This window comes from Cardiocondyla obscurior, linkage group LG24, assembly GCF_019399895.1.
Source record: "Cardiocondyla obscurior isolate alpha-2009 linkage group LG24, Cobs3.1, whole genome shotgun sequence".
In the NCBI taxonomy this organism is placed as follows: Eukaryota; Metazoa; Arthropoda; class Insecta; order Hymenoptera; family Formicidae; genus Cardiocondyla; species Cardiocondyla obscurior.
Window position 1 is genome coordinate 1,592,135 of NC_091887.1, and position 17,033 is coordinate 1,609,167.

A 17,033-nucleotide genomic window follows, 5' to 3' on the forward strand; every position below is an offset into this window, starting at 1 on the left:
CGAGCTATCTCGTTTCTGCGTAACGAAAAATTTTCTATTCTAAAATGTTCCACTTCCGCCGGTTCCATGATCTTTTTCCGGTTCGTCTCGCGTCCGTGAGTTGGTGAGTGAGGGTTTCAGGATTTTAATCTATTCGGAATATCATCATCGTATATTTTATGAGATATATAACGACGAGAAAATAATTTTCTGTCTTCTATTGCGCTTGTTCGATATATGTAATTCTAACGAGATAATTATTTTTTATTTGTGATCGGTTAAGACCACGAAAAAGAGGTTAGAATTTGAAGACTGTCGTCGATGGACATTTATTTTCTTGTACTGCTCCGTTTTAGTTCTTTTTCCTTTTTTTTTAATTTAAATTTTATTTAAATATATCACATTAATAATTTAATACAGCTGTCTACAATGCTGCGACACATGTGATTTGGTTATATATATGTTTAATTTCGTGGAGTGAACAGTTACAAATACTTAACCTCTCGCGTCTCGTAATAAAATGTGTAGATTACGCTGTGTTTTATTAAGAGAAATATTTAATATTTAGTCACACGTATGGTGTACAGATAAATATTTCGACTTTGTTGCAGATATTAAACATCAATCATGGGTAAGGGAAATAATATGATTCCAAATGGCCATTTCCATAAGGATTGGCAACGATACGTGAAGACTTGGTTTAACCAGCCCGCACGGAAGATCCGTCGAAAGCAAAAACGTGTCAAAAAAGCACGAGCCGTTGCCCCTAGGTATATACTTATATAAAATACCTGTATTGTATTAACAATTAATATTTCTAAATTTTATTTTTAACTTAATATATGTATTTATATTAAATTAAATAATTTAATATAATTAAATTAATAATTAAAAAATTAAATTAAATATTTATATTAAATTAAATAATTTAATATAATTAAATTAATATTTAAAAATTAAATTAAATATTTATATTAAATTAAATAATTTAATATAAGCAATGAAATTTATCTCTTTTAGTAGTTAATTATTATTTACATTTTTTTCAGGCCTGTAAATCTTTTGAGACCGATTGTGCATTGCCCAACATTCCGCTACCATACCAAGGTTCGCGCCGGTAAAGGCTTCACCCTCGCCGAACTGAAAGCTAGCGGTTTAAACAGGAGATTCGCTAAAACGATCGGAATTGCGGTCGATCCTCGTCGTCGCAATAAATCTATTGAGTCTTTGCAAACGAATGCTCAGCGCTTGAAAGAATATAAAGCTAAATTAATTCTGTTCCCTGTAAACGAGAAGAAGGTATGATATTTCAAGTTACTTCATTGATCTGCAGAAGATATTTTACGTTAAGACTTACGATTTTATTAATTCAAGAAAAATATACTATTTCTGTTATATATTTGTTTTAATTAATTTTATTTTTAATTTTAGCCGAAGAAGGGTGATGCAACCGAGGAGGAGAGAAAACTTGCGGTTCAGATCAAGGGTGATCCCATGCCCATTCGACATCAAGCACCTGCCAAGGCAAAGGCTCGTCCTGTAACCGAAGATGAAAATAAATTCTCAGCATATGTAACCCTTCGTAAAGCACGAGCTGACGCGCGATTAGTCGGCATTCGTGCCAAACGCGTTAAAGATGCGTCAGAGAATCCCGACGAGGTGACTAAAGTTGCAAAGGACAAGAAACCCAAGAAGTAATTCTTTATACATATGACATCCTTTTTTCTTTATGTATATACGAAAATAAAAATTTCCTCTGATGGAAAACCACTTTATTCTTTTTTTTTTGTAATTGTCTTGCGGTAATTTTTCCTTTATTTTTTAAATAGCAAGTAAGATATTTGTTTTATCAATATTTATTCTGTATTTACGAGGAACACAAATGCAAGCTTCAAAAAGAAAAGACTCCTGCATTGCCGAATTTATATCACAATTATAAAATATTCAAACGTCTATGTTTAAGCTCAACAAAATTGTGAAACTACATAATACTTAATTAAAAGAATTTTTATATGTATTGAAAAATAAGAAACATCGTATTACGATTTTATCAATCGATTATTTGTGTATGTAACTCGAAGTTCCAGTTTTCAATGTATGTATGTTACACATGCAGTGCTCGTTTAACGCAACCGCCGTCCGCGTGCTGTGTCGCCATCGTAGCGTATCTGTCATCTCGGTAATTTATACATCGGAAGCAGAGAGCCCAACTCGGAATTGCGGCTTCCACGCGTACAGACGCAGAGGCTTGTCCGTGTGAAGCCAGCGCTTCGGCAGCCGTCGGATAGAAAAAAGGGTCAGAGCTATACACTGTCGGGATACGCTTTGATAGAGTGTAATATAAATTAAAAAACATAATATAAATTACAATTATTACAAACTCTTTTTATTTTACTGTTAAGTTTAAATTAAATTAAATTTTTAATTAAACATTATACGCAATTGATCTCTTCGACGAGATGAAGGTATCGAGATTAAGTGGGCTACCACGATGAGTACGATTGTACAACACCGATTGTAGCCGCAAAAAAAGAGAGTATATATGGCTGCTCTATTCTCATAACTCGCCGATTTTGCCGAGAAGCGTATCTGCGATAACTGCCGGCGACGCCGCGAAAGAGGAGGATAGGCAGTGTATAGTTCTGGGCTTTTTTCTTTATCCGACGGCAGCCGAAGCGCTGGCTTCACACGGACGAGCCTCTGCGTCTGTACGCGTGGAAGCCGCGATTCCGAGTTGGGCTCTCTGATCGGAAGTCAAAGTGAAATTAAAAGCCCCATTAGAAGTGAACGTTACGCTCGTCACAGCCGTTACACCCTCGTGCGGTAGCCGAATGGCCATAGAGAAACGGATTGACGGTGTCTGATATTGAGAATATTATTCGGGACGTACGCGGACGGTCGTGAGGTTATGGCCGCGATTGCATGGGGACGAGGGACAACCAATGTTTCTCGACGCGAGCTGATTGCACCTGCGATGTGAGAAATTAAATTTTGACCCGGTCTCGTTAGCATGATGGAGCTGAAGGTGTGGGTGGAGGGAATTCAACGTATTGTATGTGGCGTTACCGAGACCACCACCTGTCAAGTATGTGCATATATTAGAGTTTGCGTCATTCTATTATGTTGCAGCTTCAGACGTGTGCGCGTGCATGCACACGTATACACAGCTGTTATTTTTACACAGCTTTTTATACATTATATAAAAAGAAGAATAACGCTGATAAATTTAGAAAACAGATAATTAATAACTGTACGGCGGTACGCTGTGAAAGTTACAATCGCAATTTTCTTTTTTTTTTATATTTTATTAAATACTTTAATTATGGCTATTTTTAAAAGCTGTTACTAACGACACGTTGTTTGTAGGATGTGGTGTATGCTCTTGCTCACGCCACAGCTCAGACAGGTAGATTTACTTTGGTGGAACGTTGGCGAACCAACGAGCGTTTACTGGCCCCTTACGAAAATCCTCTTAAGGTAGAGCATATTTTCTAAACGGCGTGTTTAGATATTACAGGCTTATAATTTCTTTCGCAATTTAAATTGCATGCGTAATTATAATTCGTAATTATATTTATATAATAATTATAATTATTTCGTATTTATAATTGCATGCGCGTGACTAAAATTGATGTACAATTTATATGGATTAGATTTTGATGAAATGGGGCGAGTATTCTTCGGAAGTACAATTAATTCTGAGACGTTCAACATCGGAAAATAATAAAACGAACGCATTACCGTCGCGGACATATTCATCGCGTGCAAATGGATTACCAATTTCATTGCCAGAGCAAGGAACTGGTACTGCTGGCATGCAAGATGATAGTAAAAATGTGTCAATTACACAAAGTTCGGATTTTGATGACATGCCAGGAGGATTGGAAAGAAATAGAGATACTAGAAAATCTCTTACATTTAGTGGGCTTCACGGAGGTATTACAGAAGGCAGTACAGAGGTAATTACGATAATATTTTTTGTAAAAAAAAAATATATATAAAGCATATTTTTTATAATTAAATTTTTCCATTTAAATATGTACAACTAATTTTATTTTAGATTCAAATGGAAAATAATGTGGCTGTAGTTCAGCCGACACCACATTTGAAAAATAAAGATTTAAACGTTCGAAAAAATGTACAAAAACCAGCACAGTCACCTACACGAGGAACCAATGCCGAAAGTGAGTCGTTCTTTTTTATTTATTGCATGTATTAATTGTATACTTGTGCTTATATAATTTTAACTCGGCTTTATGTGCACGTTTATGTGCCCGAAATGTGCTAGGTTTTTTTTATTTTAGCCGCTCGGTCCCGAACAATGTTATTAATTTGTGGTTTTTTTTTTTTTTAGTCGCGACGCATTTATCACAAAAAAAAGTGCGTGAGGTTCCACCCTACAGAGAGCCTCCTGGTCCAGCTTCGCCGCCCGGTTTACGAACCTTACCACCTTACCGGGATCCACCGCCACCGAACTTAAACAGCCCCGGAAGATCGCAATTCGTGCATGGCAGTGGAAGTCCTCATGTGCAAAAAGACGATCAACCATCTTCTAGTAATTCCATAAAGCTGAAAAGAAATCTTATTCAGGTTTTATTTCTATAATTATATAATAATAAAATAATTTATGATTTTTTACATGCACATTTACAATATACTTTTACAGGAATTTCAAGATACAAAAGTGCCTACACAATCTGTTAACCCACTTTCTGTTACGGCACAAAATATGGCAACAGTTGCGTATACTCAGCGATATGTTGAACTTATAAGACTAGTCAATAAGCAACGGGACACTATTAACGCTCAACAAGCTGATTTAACAAAAGTAATAAGTTTTCTTTTATAATTTAATTAATAAATCTTTAAAATATTTTTTTTTTTTAATAATTCTTTGCCTGAGATTAATTTAATTCGTCTACGAAAATGTATAATAAATTATAATTGTAATATATTTATTCCAGTTTGATGCAGAAATATTATATTGGGAAACAAAAAATAGGGAACAAATGCATCAAATGGATTATATTTCTCAGGAAATGAATCGCATTGAATCTACTGGTCGTATTATTGAGGAACAAGTAATTTTTATTAATTTTTCTTGTCGAATCATATTTATATGTTATAATATTAATTATAAATTATTGTTTATCAGCTCAAAGAATTGGCACATGTTGAAGAAGAAAGCGAAATAGTTAGACAGCAAGAAAAAACATTGAAATCAGAAATAACTTTGCTTAGATCAAAGCTCGCTAATTGCGAAACGGAACTTCTTCAATGTAAAAATAAGATTAGGTAAATGCAAGCATATCTTTCATAATTTATAAGAGTTTCTATTTACGTTGAGTTAAAATCGATATAATATATATAATAATTATGATTATAGGTTAGTTATGGAAGAACTTGCAATGGAACAACATAATATAAGTCGCGAAACAGATGAACGACAAATTATGGAACGAAAAATAATTAGCGAAGTGGAACATTTACAAAATGAAGTAGAACAAGCTAAACGTGCAACTGAATTAGCTTCGCAGCATGCAGATACTTTAAAACTAGAAGTAGTTAACTTGGAATCGGCGATTGTTGAGAAAAAATTGCAAGTAGAGAGATTGGTAGCCGATATGAAGGAGGCAAACCTACAAAGTTTGGCTGTTGCATGCTCGGATGAGCAAATCAAATCTTTATTAGAAGGTATTTAATTTTATATATTATTTATACGTATATATAATTTTTTTTTTATTATATTAATTTAATTAAATTAATTTTTTATCTGTAACTATTTGATAAATAAAATTATTTAATTATTAGGTGCCCATAAACCTGGAAGTACACGTAAAATGATAGGATCCCCAAGGCAGTTGGAAACTGCAGTGCCCACAAGTAAGAACCCACATGGTGTGTGGGTATAAGTAAAGAAACCAATATACCTGATAACACTGTCTTATATGTGAGAAAGCATATCAAAGAATACGTTAAAATATTTGAATGTTTATATAGTTTAATAGAGTACATAAGTACTTAATTTCTTTTTATATCTTTTATGCATTTATTTCGATTTAAATAATATCAATTAGTATTATTATTATATGTGTCATCGATAAGTTTTTATATTGTTTTGTATATCTTAATCTATCATCTCATTTATTTAGAAAAGATTTGGAAAATTGATCAAATTAAAAAATTGTTATAAAGTATTTAAATTTAATAAATATTAAATATGTTTTAGATTTATTCTTGCAGATTATAATATTAAAGATAAAAGAAAATTTTGAATATTATATGTAATTGTTAGCAAAATTTATATTCATGATCAAGTATTGCTTTTCAGATGTATAGATAATACTATTTTATGTAGAGAATAATCTAAAATCAAAATTACTGATACATATTTTATTAATTTTATACTTATATTTATAATTTACGGCTATTTTATATTCTTTACGATGCTAAGAAATATTTTGCCATAATAGATTTAATTTAAACTTTTGTATTTTTTTTTTAGATTAATTACAAATGTCATAGATATTAATAATTGACTTGATTACATGATACTTTTAATATTTTTCATAAATTACCGATGCCATGTTAACCGTGAAAATATAAAGTTGTTTAAACCTGCATTGGATCCCGAAAGAAGGATGGACTTCGCATCCCGTTAAAAATGTGAAGGCGCCGATATGAGTGCCTACTTTTTCGCATCTTTCTTTACAGTCCATCCTTCTTATGTCCATTGAACTTACAATTGAAATTTATTAATCAGAATTATAATAGATTATTTTAACTAAAAAATTTTAAATTTAAAGTTATAAATACGTAAACTTGTGTGCGTGAGATGCACGCTACGATATGTAGGCGTATTAAAAGAAAAAAGTACAATAAAAAACAATGTAAAATGAGACCAAAAAAAAAATGCTGCATGCAATTCACTTATCTTGCAACTTTGCGGTATTGGCATAGCATCGACAATGTATATCACAAGTATATAATTTTTCACATATAAATCTCAAATATTTTTATGACACACTCATATTGTTATTAAGAACACATTTATTTTGTATACCTATAATTATACCTTTAGAATCATAGAAATATACATATCTTATAATCTTGAACAATAATTGATATTTGGGCAGTCTAACTGTGCAATAATTGTTCTTATGATCCTTATCTCAAAGATAACAAATGTGCATTTATATGCATTCATATACAATTTATGCGTTCTATAATAATATTGTTCTACAAGAGCGAGTCCTAGTTTAATTATTGTAATTAAACATTTCTGGCTAAATAAATACCTGTTGCGAAAATGAGTGTTTTTTTTTTAATCCTACAATTTACTTTCCTTTTATTATATATCAGAACAAACCATGCGCACGCGAAGCGTGCGCTAATTTTTAAAAGGTCCTAATTCGGCTAATTCGTGCGTCACCCACCGATTTTATTAATATAGATTAACTAATTCAGGCGTCTCACACGCTTTTTTTATGTAAGGATAGAAAGATGTATTTTATGTTGCTTTATATCACAAGAACTTATTTTCAATACAACTTCCTTGACGATTATGCTATTCTGATACTTCGTCAATGCTTGCAATTTATGATTTTTACAACTTTATAATCTCAGAATCGCAATTGTTGGAATTGTAAATACGCCATCTCCTTGCTAGTTATAGTATTCGGATATTTTGTCGATTTTTGAAAGTTTCAATTATTGTGTTTAATAACTGAGTAATTACCAAATTATCAACTATTAATAAAGCTACTAAATTCTTTCCAACCGAGACAACGATTGAGATCGAAAACTTTCAGCCATCGATATATTAGAAATTCATAATCCTACGTTCGTTTTGTGGAAGACAACCAGTTTGTAGAGTAAAAGTTCAAAACGCTGTGACTTCTGATTGAATCGGGATAAAATGAGTTTGTGGGTCGACAAATATCGTCCAACAACACTTGCGAAGCTGGATTATCATCTCCAGCAAGCGGAGGACTTGAGAAATATGGTAATATACTATAAAATTAAAGCAATATCGACAACGTTTGGAAGATGAGAGGTTAGCCTGCTTTAAAAGCGCGCCTTCCGAAGAAAGACAATAACACGTATATAATTTTTATAAAACAGAATAGTGCGATATATAAAATGTAAATTTGTTATTATTAATTACGTTTTTGAAACCGTTTTACACGTGAAACTCAAGAAAAACTTTGCGGAAATGTATTGTAAAATTAAGTAAAATTAGTTGAACAAATGTTAATTCTTATTTCATTTATGTTAAAAAAAAAAAAAAAAAAAAACAGGTACAGAAAAGAGACTTTCCGCACTTATTGGTACATGGACCTCCTGGTGCAGGGAAAAAGACTCGAATATTGTGTGTTTTAAGAGAACTTTATGGACCAGCAACTGAAAAATTAAAAATAGAAAACATGCAGTTTGAGGTAAATTTATATTCATTGATTTAAATAATATTAAACTATAATTTAAAAGTTCATCTTTTTCGATATTATAATAATTATTTTTATAGCACATTTATATATACATCACTATTCTAGATTATATATAAATATAAGGCATTGATTAAAATATTATTTTTGATACTTATTATTTTTACATATGGCACTTTCAGACAGCATCTAAAAAGAAATTAGAAATATTGACTGTAAGCAGTAATTATCACACGGAAGTAAATCCAAGTGATGCAGGGATATATGATAAAATTGTTGTCATGGATTTAATAAAGGCAACTGCACAAACACATCATATAGACATAGGCCAGAAAGATTTTAAAGGTATTTACAATAAGCTATTAAAGAATGTTGCATAAGAGAACTAAATAAATATACTAATACAAAATTATAACATTACTAAATAGTGGTACTGCTGTCAAATGTCGATCAACTTAGTAGAGAAGCCCAGCATGCACTTCGCAGGACAATGGAGAAATACATTAACACATGCAGATTAATTCTTTGTGCGAATTCAACATCGCGAGTTTTGCCCGCGATCCGATCGCGATGCGTGAGAATTCGCGTCCCCGCACCAACTGACTCTGAGATAAAAAATATTTTATACTCGATTTGCAAACGTGAAGGACTTACTCTACATGAGGAATTAGCCAATCGTTTAATTGCAGCTAGTGAGAGAAATCTTCGACGGGCAATATTAATATTAGAAGCTTGCAAAGTCGAGCAGTAAGTAACGATATAAGTACACAGAGATATGAAAGATAAAAATCATACACAATTAAAATATTGTATATAATTAATTTTAAGTGATCAAGCTTTTATTATTTTTTAATAATTTAATATCTGTTTTTAGATATCCATTTACTGCCGATCAAAAGATAACTGAACCAGATTGGCAGGTGTTTATAAAAACTACAGCTAGTATGATGGTTTCTGAACAATCTCCTATACAGCTTTTAAAGGTGCGCAACAGGTTTTACGAGTTATTATCACGCGCCATACCATGCGATCTAATCTTCAGAGGATTGTTGAAAGAATGCATAAAAAATTGTGACGATCAATTAAAGAAAGAAATTATTGATGTAGCATCTACTTATCAACATAGAATGATACGTGGTTCAAAACCGATATTCCATTTAGAAGCTTTTGCTGCACAATTTATGGCGATTTACAAGAAATATATCGATTCATCGTTAGACGGTTTTATGTGAAACTATTTGTACTATTCAAATTAATTCGAAAAATATTTAATTTTTTATGAGTGACAAAATGATTACAATAAGTTCTTTGTTTAAATTACTAAGCTAAATAAATATTAAAAAAAAAAAAGCTAAGATAAATACATTAAATACAAACCTAAAGAACATAAATTAATACTAAATGTGATTATTTCTGCAGTATTTTTCTCAATTAAAAATTGAAAAAAATAAACAGATTAGTTTTAATAAGTTATTTTATTTTGTAATCAAATACCTAATTCAATACAATGTTTTTACAACATTATCTGATGACGCCTAATTTTAAAGAATTTTTTCCTGATAATATTACATTTACATCGATGAAAGTACAATTGCGGAAATTACTGATAGAGCAGCTACCGCATATCCAGTGCTATATACTTCCTTAATCGATAAAAACATTCCTAGGTCCCAAGACTGTAAATTTATCAAAACACATGACAATTCGTTAATTAATACAACATTAAACGCATAAAATATCGAACGAGGTTATTATATCAATGCTTAAACGATAGAAAATTATTTGTTTAAAATGAGATACTGTTCATTATAATTATAATAATATAAATCACATACCAAATGACGCATTCCATTGAACGTGTGAAAACTGGCGGGCAGAGCCACTAACATTTTGCCAGCGAATAATATAGGCAAAGGTAAGCCCCAGCTGTTTACAGCTTCAATAAAGCATGGGATACCACCAGGTATAAACAACGTGCCTGAAATAAAATATTTGTTAGAAATATTCCGATTATACATACATCATATACATTAGCTAATAAATCGAGCCGAGTACACAAAGTGAACGATATATTTTACCTAAACCAAGAAACATTGCATAACTGGACAGCATTATGCCAGTAGTGCGATGTGTTATTGAAAGTATAGCTGGTAACTCAAATTTGTAGATTGTCATATGTGGCGATAACGGTCTTTTCAAGCGCATGTTCTTTTCATCGTGGGATTCAATTGTTGCGCTCGCAAATAATGGCTTCGAAACCGTGGAGCTGAGGGGGCTAAAAACACAACAAGCATTGTCACATCTTGTTGTAAGATACTTTTAATAGAAAATAAAGAAGATTTATAGGATAAGCTTTGTGATTAAGGTAAGATTAGCATTGCATACACTCGACAATTAAGCTACTTTCCTAAAATAATTAAAGAAATTATGTAAATAAAAGGTTACGTATTACGTAAGGACGTACCCACACGTGTATATGCTTTGAAAATGTCGAAAATCGACATTACGCCGACAGAGAAATCTAAAAGAGACGAAGTATCATTTTAATTTCAATCGAATGAACAACGGATTTCAATAAAAATACAATATTAAAACGTACCTCGTGTAGACCAACGCCATTTCTCGTTGACGTTTGTGATTATACTGCACTTTCGGCAGTTGATAAACGAACGCACTAAAAATCGTAGATAAGAATTTTATTATTACAGAGAAATTAATAAACAGAATTTTTAATAATGAAGGCAATGGACCTTTAAAACGTTAGAACCTTAGTTGATGTAAATAATTTTTAGACAGCTGAAAATTAGCGACTAATTTCAAGCAAAATATATTTAACACCAAAAGAAATAATACTGCTAAACAAGTCAATATAATTCGATATTCAGACCAGTTTTTCTTAAATTTTAATTATTTACTTACAAATATTTATATCACATATTTTTGAAAAAAATATTAATTTTTACTTATTTATCCACTAGCGACATTAATTAATTTTCTATTTAATTATATTTTATATAGTAAACGCTCGACATATATACATATAATAAGACAACTGTAATAGTCAAGAAATAAAGCCGAAGACAGATAATTTATGAGAATAATTGCTTTTAAAGTTAAGCTACCATTAGCTTAAGGTGAAAACAAGATTTCTATAGTTTATAGACATGTAATTTATAATTTCTAATCTGTACACATATGCACATATATACATATAAATCGAAATTAAGATTTTAATAACGGAGAATTTATCACGAGCAATGCAATTACTTTATCATATACCCACTTTTGATATTAACAGAATGCTAAAATATTAATAAGATTTACGTTAAAATTACATTTTCACATTTCACACTGAAGTACGTAATATTTAACATACACGATCTGTAATCATTTTTTTTTATTGGAACGTATTTTTAAAATTCGATCTAAGAAATCTAAAAACTTGAATTTTTTCCTTTTTTTTTTACGAATATCATTTATACATCTATTTATCAATTTTAGTACGTTGCTGACTTACTTGTGCTTACGAATGTTGTGCTAGCAACCGAATATATATACTAGTCTATGAGCTAAAATTGTACTATTAATATTGTATTATATACTTTTTAGTAACACCTTTTTCTGCATTTTACATGGTTTTATAATTTCGCTGTTTTCGATGTATGATGAATATACATCGCTAAGTAATTCGTAACGCGTAACCTCTTATAAATCATTAAACACCTTTTTATCCAACTCGGAAATGAGGAGGCTAATATTTGAAATGGGTAGAGAACATGAATAATCACGGCATATAAAAGCTGTTGCCTGATTTTTCTGTGGTTTCATTCTTTTAACAATCATGTTTCTTTGGAACAGTATGTTGTTTGGTTCCTCCGGATCGGCTAATATTAATACTCTGCCAGGTATCAAACGCTCACGGATTATGTCCAACATTTCAATCGTCTCCTTGGCATCCTTTTTTCCTGTTACATAAATCTAAAAAAAAAAAAAATTATGAATATGTATTCGAGACTATTAATAGTTTTTAAAAGGCACGGATATATACCTGTGTCGGATGATGATATTCGATCAGCGATAACATCATTTGTGGACATGCAGCCGGACAGTTCACAAGTTTATTACCAAACGCGCATAAAAGTTTTTCAGCTTTATTTCTTAGATCATCGCGATCCAGATAAATCGCTAGGCGCAGCATATTGGAACACGCGATTGAATTACTGGACGGTTGCGCGCCGTCATCAGCTGCAACGAAAAACGTTAGGAGTTAATAAAATTTAGATGTTTTATATGACGTTTTAATTTTACGATTAATAAAATTATAATTAATTATTTAATAGAAAATTATAAAATTACTATGGAAAAAAAAAAACAACTAAACGTACAGTCTTTCGTTCGTGTGAGTATTGGAGATTCTTCGGCCATAGCAAAGTAACCACCATCCTGCGAATCCCAAAATAATTGATCCTGAATATTCTGCAGCTCTTCGGCAAACTCGATCCAATGCGGATTGAAAGTGGCCTCGTATAAATCGAGCAAACCTTTCACGAGAAACGCGTAATCTTCATGAAAGCCAGGTATCGGGACACTTCTATAAATTGTATTAAACCTTGCATATATGATATTAATGAAATAAATATAAGTTTTTTTTTTTTACCTTTGTACGATTGAATTGTCTGTACTCCTGCGATAACAACTTCGAAGTAGTATGCGTTTCTTTTTATCAAACAGATAGTTTTCCACGAATGTCGCAGCTGTTGTCGCTTCTTCAACGTACTTTTTATTTTTCACAGCTATTCCAGCACGCGCAAGGCCACTTATCATAAGACCTATAAATAGATTACTAATTTAATATGACAGAAATATGAAATCTTACAACAACGGTGGCACAAACATCACTCGTCACAGTTTATTACCGTTCCATGCTGTGACAATTTTGTCATCCAAGTTAGGCCATGGCCTACTTGTTCTGTCAAAAAACAATATATCACAGGCTTCACTTATATATTTTTTTGTATCCTTCACGTTTAGATTAAAATGATTAGCGGTATCTTCTATTCCCGACTGCATCCAAAGTACGTTCTTCCCCGTAAGCTCGCCATGAGGATCCTACACGTAAAATAATCGTATTTATAAATTTTACGGACATAATTTATTTTACAATTTTTTAAGTGAGAAACATACTTGCGGGCTTTCTACATTTCCTTCCTTCCGCACTGAGAAATGTCGGCAGATAAGGTCAAAGTATCTAATTTTGTCTTTGCCAGGTACTTTTTTTTTTAAAAGACTTTTAAGATGATCGTAGGTCCAAACATAATATGCACCTTCCCGTTTTGCCGGGGCATCTGACATAGGTAACGAATCCGCATCTTCCGCGCTGAAGAAACCACCTTCCTGAATAATGTACATGCTGTAAATATTTTATATCCTTCCACACGTTTCTCATTCTGTACTTTGATTTGAAAAAGTCTATGTGAGGAAAAATATTTCTTGTAAGTTAGAAGAAGTATTGTATCTCGGACTTATATTCAAAGTACTACTAGATGAATGAATGATAAAGCAATATTTAATACCATGTGTTGCAGACTACGCAAAGTGTACGCCGCGATATCGTCTACAACATCGGAGAAAAAGGAATCTTTCGTAACGATGTACGCGTCAGCAAAGCACTGTAATAAGAGTGCTTGATCATAAAGCATTTTCTCGAAATGAGGAACTCTCCATCGAGCGTCAACAGTGTACCGGTGAAATCCCTGAAACACAAATAATATATTAAACTATTTAGTTCACACGTTGCAATAACGGAAACGAAATCTTACTTTTCCTATGTGATCGTGAATTCCACCATAAGCCATTTTCTTCAAGCTATTCAGACATGCGTTTAAAGTCATTTCAACCAGCATAGTAGAAGTACTTAGAACATGCATACTAAGAAGAAAATTTAAATTGCATGGTTCGGGGAATTTTGGTGAATTCGGATTCGTAGCAAATGAGCCTCCAAATCCACCATATTCCTTATCATATATATTCAATAAAACATGAGCGCACAAGAAAGCGCAGTCAATTGCAGGTAGTCCGTCATCCTGTGTCATAAAAATTAATTAATTAAATACGATGTTGAAATAATTAAGTCTCAAAATTTTTTTTAATAGTATATGCTCACTTTAACATCTTGCCTACTCGTGGCCAATTCCTTTAAACGTTCTGCTATAGTAGTGGCGGATTTTAACATTTTGTTCTTTTCTTCCGTCCACTGAAATAAAAGAAAATATTTTATTAAATATCATATTTAATTATAGACGACAAGTTAAATGCGAATTTTGTAATATAAATAAAGTGAAAATATTCGTATTCGTAAGCATCGTACTATACCTCTTTCGCAATTCGTTGCAAGTATAACGTAAACATTTGCGAGCTGAAGTATGTTCCTCCCGTTAACGGCATCAAATCTGGCGTTAGAAAAACGCTCAAAGGCCAACCGCCATGGCCTCTCAATCTCTATTAAATATAAATATTTCCATTAGTAAATTCAGAACAGTTTATACGTAATTATAAGTGATATATAAATTTTTTTTCGTTGCCTATTATTACGTAATGCATATAAATAAATTTGGCACTTGCCTGAATAAACATCATGCACATCATGTCGATATCAGGTCTCTCTTCTCGATCTACTTTAATATTAACATAATTCTCGTTCATAATTTTTGCAATTTCTTCATTTTTAAACGATTCCTTCTCCATTACATGGCACCAGTGACACGTAGAGTAACCGATTGAGACAAAAATGATTTTGTTCTCTTTCTTAGCTTTTTCCAGAGCCTCATCACCCCAAGGATACCAGTCTACAGGATTGGTAGCATGTTCCAACAGATATGGCGATTTTTCTAACTCCAGACGGTTTTTCTTTATATCTTTTTCAGATCGATCATTAGATTTTTTACTATCTTCTCGAGATGTCGATGCCATTCTGATAGATACAGTTTTAGCGAACGTCAGCAAAATAGACTGAGAGGACCTATTAAAAAAAAAAAAAAAAAAAAAAAAAACGTTATCAATAATTAAATTGATTATTATAAAAATATATAAACGTGTAAGTGTGTATATATTATACTTACTTTTTTGTATTGCACTCAACAGTAGGTAGAATATTTTTGAGACCTGTGCTGGTAACAAAAAATTTTTTGCCGTACTCCTGTGATCCTACACTCCACTTAAATAATTTGGACATGTATTGAGCTATTGACGAAGAGCATCTTCTCGAAATCATAACACATCTGGCATGGAGAACACCCACAGTGAAGATAATCCTAAACATACAATAAAATATTATTAAATAAATTATTTAACAGTTTAAAAAAAAAGTTTTATTTTATTTTTATAAAATTAATAATTAAATGTGCAACTTTTTATTAAAATTATATAAATATAAAAACCAAACAAATCACAGAAATAATATACTTTTTCTGCCTCTCAAAAGAAAATGACTAAACAATTGTTTAAATATATCAACTTTTTAGTGCAGTAACAATTACTTGTATTCATATATATGTGATGACTATATAATTTTCATGTCAATCATTCCTTGACCACCAGGTGTAGTTTACTTACTTATGTGCCTGTTAACTATGTTTAGTGAACATATGATAATTAATTGACGTGCTTAAAAAAAAGAAACATCTGGGAAATAAGTAAAAAAATACTATTCACCATCTGATTAGATACTATATACTTCTTTTAAACTCTTATTTCAACAAAATTGTACAACTATCGCGGTTATCAATAACATTTAAATAAAAATTAATGTAAAAACTCTTAATCTTAATATCTTAAAAAATATTTTTTTTAATGCAAGTATTTTTATCAGTCGTCAGGTCAAAGTCAAAATTCGCGGGGAAACGCGCATCGGGAGAAATAAAAAATGGCGGATCTACGTTCTACCGTGCGGCTGTCGCGCGACGGCTCGACGTAGGATCGTCGCGAAAAATCACCTGGCGGTTCGTGGATTCGCATACGTCGAGCCGTATGGTTGCAGAATCAGATAAAAATAGATAAGCGCGTGCCTATTGATAACGGCGATAAGAACGCGGTTACGTACGGAGTTGCCCGGTGCGGCGTAGATTTCGATGCAGCCTCGAATTTTCCCTTGCCGGTTCGCGCTACTAGATGACGCGCTGATCACCGGATTAATTGCTGCGTAAGTGCGTACTCGCAATGAAAATGCCCAGCCGAGCTTGGCCGGGCTTCGCAGGTTATCCGAGTTTTCCGAGGCATGTGTGCGAATATCACATGACCAGCCGAGCTCTCTCGCGCGCGAGGCCTCTCGTCCCGAAATAAAAATATCGCGAGTCTCGAGATGCGAAAGAAGTTGAGCCAGAACCGAGGCCTAGCTTCCTCTTACCTGGCATGACAATGACGTTTTAATTGGCAGTATCCACATGTTGGAACGACCACTGGGCCTCGCGATCAACAGATTAATAAGCACCGACGATCTAAAAGGCTTGCACCATGTGCGTTCGCAGCTGTCACGCACTATTTTCGTCTGTCTAAGGGGAGGCTGCAAATGCGCGAGTCCTGCCGCCCGGCAGGATCAATCGATAATCGAGCGCA

The 17,033-nt window shown here is 32.6% G+C and overlaps 5 protein-coding genes across 9 annotated transcripts; 3 read left to right on the top strand and 2 right to left on the bottom strand.

Annotated features, from left to right (window-relative positions):
• The first annotated feature begins 20 nt into the window (after positions 1-20).
• Positions 21-1,749, top strand: Rpl13 (ribosomal protein L13). 3 transcript variants are annotated; one of them, XM_070672045.1, is made up of 4 exons: positions 21-103; positions 591-749; positions 1,029-1,278; positions 1,411-1,749. In XM_070672045.1, exons 2-4 carry the CDS (start codon positions 607-609, stop codon positions 1,675-1,677), a joined length of 660 nt encoding a protein of 219 aa, XP_070528146.1. In that variant the 5' UTR covers positions 21-103; positions 591-606; the 3' UTR covers positions 1,678-1,749. The 3 variants fall into 3 exon arrangements, with proteins under 3 accessions (XP_070528146.1, XP_070528148.1, XP_070528149.1); XM_070672047.1 differs by lacking the exon at positions 21-103 and adding an exon at positions 112-218; XM_070672048.1 differs by lacking the exon at positions 21-103 and adding an exon at positions 258-276.
• A 948-nt stretch (positions 1,750-2,697) lies between these two features.
• Rassf8 (ras association domain-containing protein 8) lies at positions 2,698-7,289 on the top strand. 2 transcript variants are annotated; one of them, XM_070671768.1, is made up of 10 exons: positions 2,698-3,064; positions 3,346-3,456; positions 3,633-3,938; positions 4,040-4,163; positions 4,334-4,569; positions 4,646-4,807; positions 4,944-5,060; positions 5,135-5,274; positions 5,366-5,673; positions 5,791-7,289. In XM_070671768.1, exons 1-10 carry the CDS (start codon positions 2,990-2,992, stop codon positions 5,889-5,891), a joined length of 1,680 nt encoding a protein of 559 aa, XP_070527869.1. In that variant the 5' UTR covers positions 2,698-2,989; the 3' UTR covers positions 5,892-7,289. The 2 variants fall into 2 exon arrangements, with proteins under 2 accessions (XP_070527869.1, XP_070527868.1); XM_070671767.1 differs by lacking the exon at positions 2,698-3,064 and adding an exon at positions 3,071-3,237.
• A 381-nt stretch (positions 7,290-7,670) lies between these two features.
• Positions 7,671-9,852, top strand: Rfc38 (replication factor C subunit RfC38). Its single transcript, XM_070671773.1, has 5 exons — positions 7,671-7,984; positions 8,280-8,417; positions 8,606-8,768; positions 8,852-9,170; positions 9,298-9,852. Exons 1-5 carry the CDS (start codon positions 7,898-7,900, stop codon positions 9,653-9,655), a joined length of 1,065 nt encoding a protein of 354 aa, XP_070527874.1. The 5' UTR covers positions 7,671-7,897; the 3' UTR covers positions 9,656-9,852.
• A 27-nt stretch (positions 9,853-9,879) lies between these two features.
• LOC139111475 (succinate dehydrogenase cytochrome b560 subunit, mitochondrial) lies at positions 9,880-11,097 on the bottom strand. The gene is made up of 5 exons (XM_070671781.1): positions 11,023-11,097; positions 10,888-10,944; positions 10,502-10,698; positions 10,259-10,401; positions 9,880-10,099 (listed from the first exon to the last, which is right to left on the bottom strand). The coding sequence occupies exons 1-5, from the start codon at positions 11,040-11,042 to the stop codon at positions 9,995-9,997; spliced, it is 522 nt and encodes a 173-aa protein (XP_070527882.1). The 5' UTR covers positions 11,043-11,097; the 3' UTR covers positions 9,880-9,994.
• Positions 11,098-11,226: 129 nt separating this feature from the next.
• LOC139111464 (spermatogenesis-associated protein 20) lies at positions 11,227-16,971 on the bottom strand. Of its 2 annotated transcripts, none has more exons than XM_070671761.1 (13): positions 16,825-16,971; positions 15,542-15,733; positions 15,045-15,441; positions 14,796-14,921; positions 14,587-14,676; positions 14,243-14,506; positions 13,997-14,176; positions 13,608-13,817; positions 13,340-13,532; positions 13,081-13,252; positions 12,809-13,014; positions 12,472-12,668; positions 11,227-12,401 (listed from the first exon to the last, which is right to left on the bottom strand). In XM_070671761.1, the coding sequence occupies exons 2-13, from the start codon at positions 15,691-15,693 to the stop codon at positions 12,129-12,131; spliced, it is 2,460 nt and encodes an 819-aa protein (XP_070527862.1). In that variant the 5' UTR covers positions 15,694-15,733; positions 16,825-16,971; the 3' UTR covers positions 11,227-12,128. The 2 variants fall into 2 exon arrangements, with proteins under 2 accessions (XP_070527862.1, XP_070527864.1); XM_070671763.1 differs by lacking the exon at positions 16,825-16,971 and adding an exon at positions 16,522-16,618.
• Between the last annotated feature and the right edge of the window lie 62 nt (positions 16,972-17,033).

Coding starts and splice junctions, on each gene's coding strand:
- Rpl13 (XM_070672045.1), top strand. CDS start 607: ATGGGTAAGGGAAATAATATGATTCCAAATGGCCATTTCCATAAGGAT. Junction 750..1,028: donor GCACGAGCCGTTGCCCCTAG/GTATATACTTAT, acceptor CATTTTTTTCAG/GCCTGTAAATCTTTTGAGAC. Junction 1,279..1,410: donor TCCCTGTAAACGAGAAGAAG/GTATGATATTTC, acceptor TTTTAATTTTAG/CCGAAGAAGGGTGATGCAAC.
- Rassf8 (XM_070671767.1), top strand. CDS start 3,100: ATGTTGCAGCTTCAGACGTGTGCGCGTGCATGCACACGTATACACAGC. Junction 4,570..4,645: donor TGAAAAGAAATCTTATTCAG/GTTTTATTTCTA, acceptor ATACTTTTACAG/GAATTTCAAGATACAAAAGT. Junction 5,674..5,790: donor AATCAAATCTTTATTAGAAG/GTATTTAATTTT, acceptor TTTAATTATTAG/GTGCCCATAAACCTGGAAGT.
- LOC139111464 (XM_070671761.1), bottom strand. CDS start 15,693: ATGATTTCGAGAAGATGCTCTTCGTCAATAGCTCAATACATGTCCAAA. Junction 14,677..14,795: donor TGCAACGAATTGCGAAAGAG/GTATAGTACGAT, acceptor CTTTTATTTCAG/TGGACGGAAGAAAAGAACAA. Junction 14,177..14,242: donor TTCACGATCACATAGGAAAA/GTAAGATTTCGT, acceptor TTTGTGTTTCAG/GGATTTCACCGGTACACTGT.
- Rfc38 (XM_070671773.1), top strand. CDS start 7,898: ATGAGTTTGTGGGTCGACAAATATCGTCCAACAACACTTGCGAAGCTG. Junction 8,769..8,851: donor AGGCCAGAAAGATTTTAAAG/GTATTTACAATA, acceptor ATTACTAAATAG/TGGTACTGCTGTCAAATGTC. Junction 9,171..9,297: donor GAAGCTTGCAAAGTCGAGCA/GTAAGTAACGAT, acceptor ATCTGTTTTTAG/ATATCCATTTACTGCCGATC.
- LOC139111475 (XM_070671781.1), bottom strand. CDS start 11,042: ATGGCGTTGGTCTACACGAG. Junction 10,945..11,022: donor ATGGCGTTGGTCTACACGAG/GTACGTTTTAAT, acceptor CGTCTCTTTTAG/ATTTCTCTGTCGGCGTAATG. Junction 10,402..10,501: donor TGCAATGTTTCTTGGTTTAG/GTAAAATATATC, acceptor ATTTTATTTCAG/GCACGTTGTTTATACCTGGT.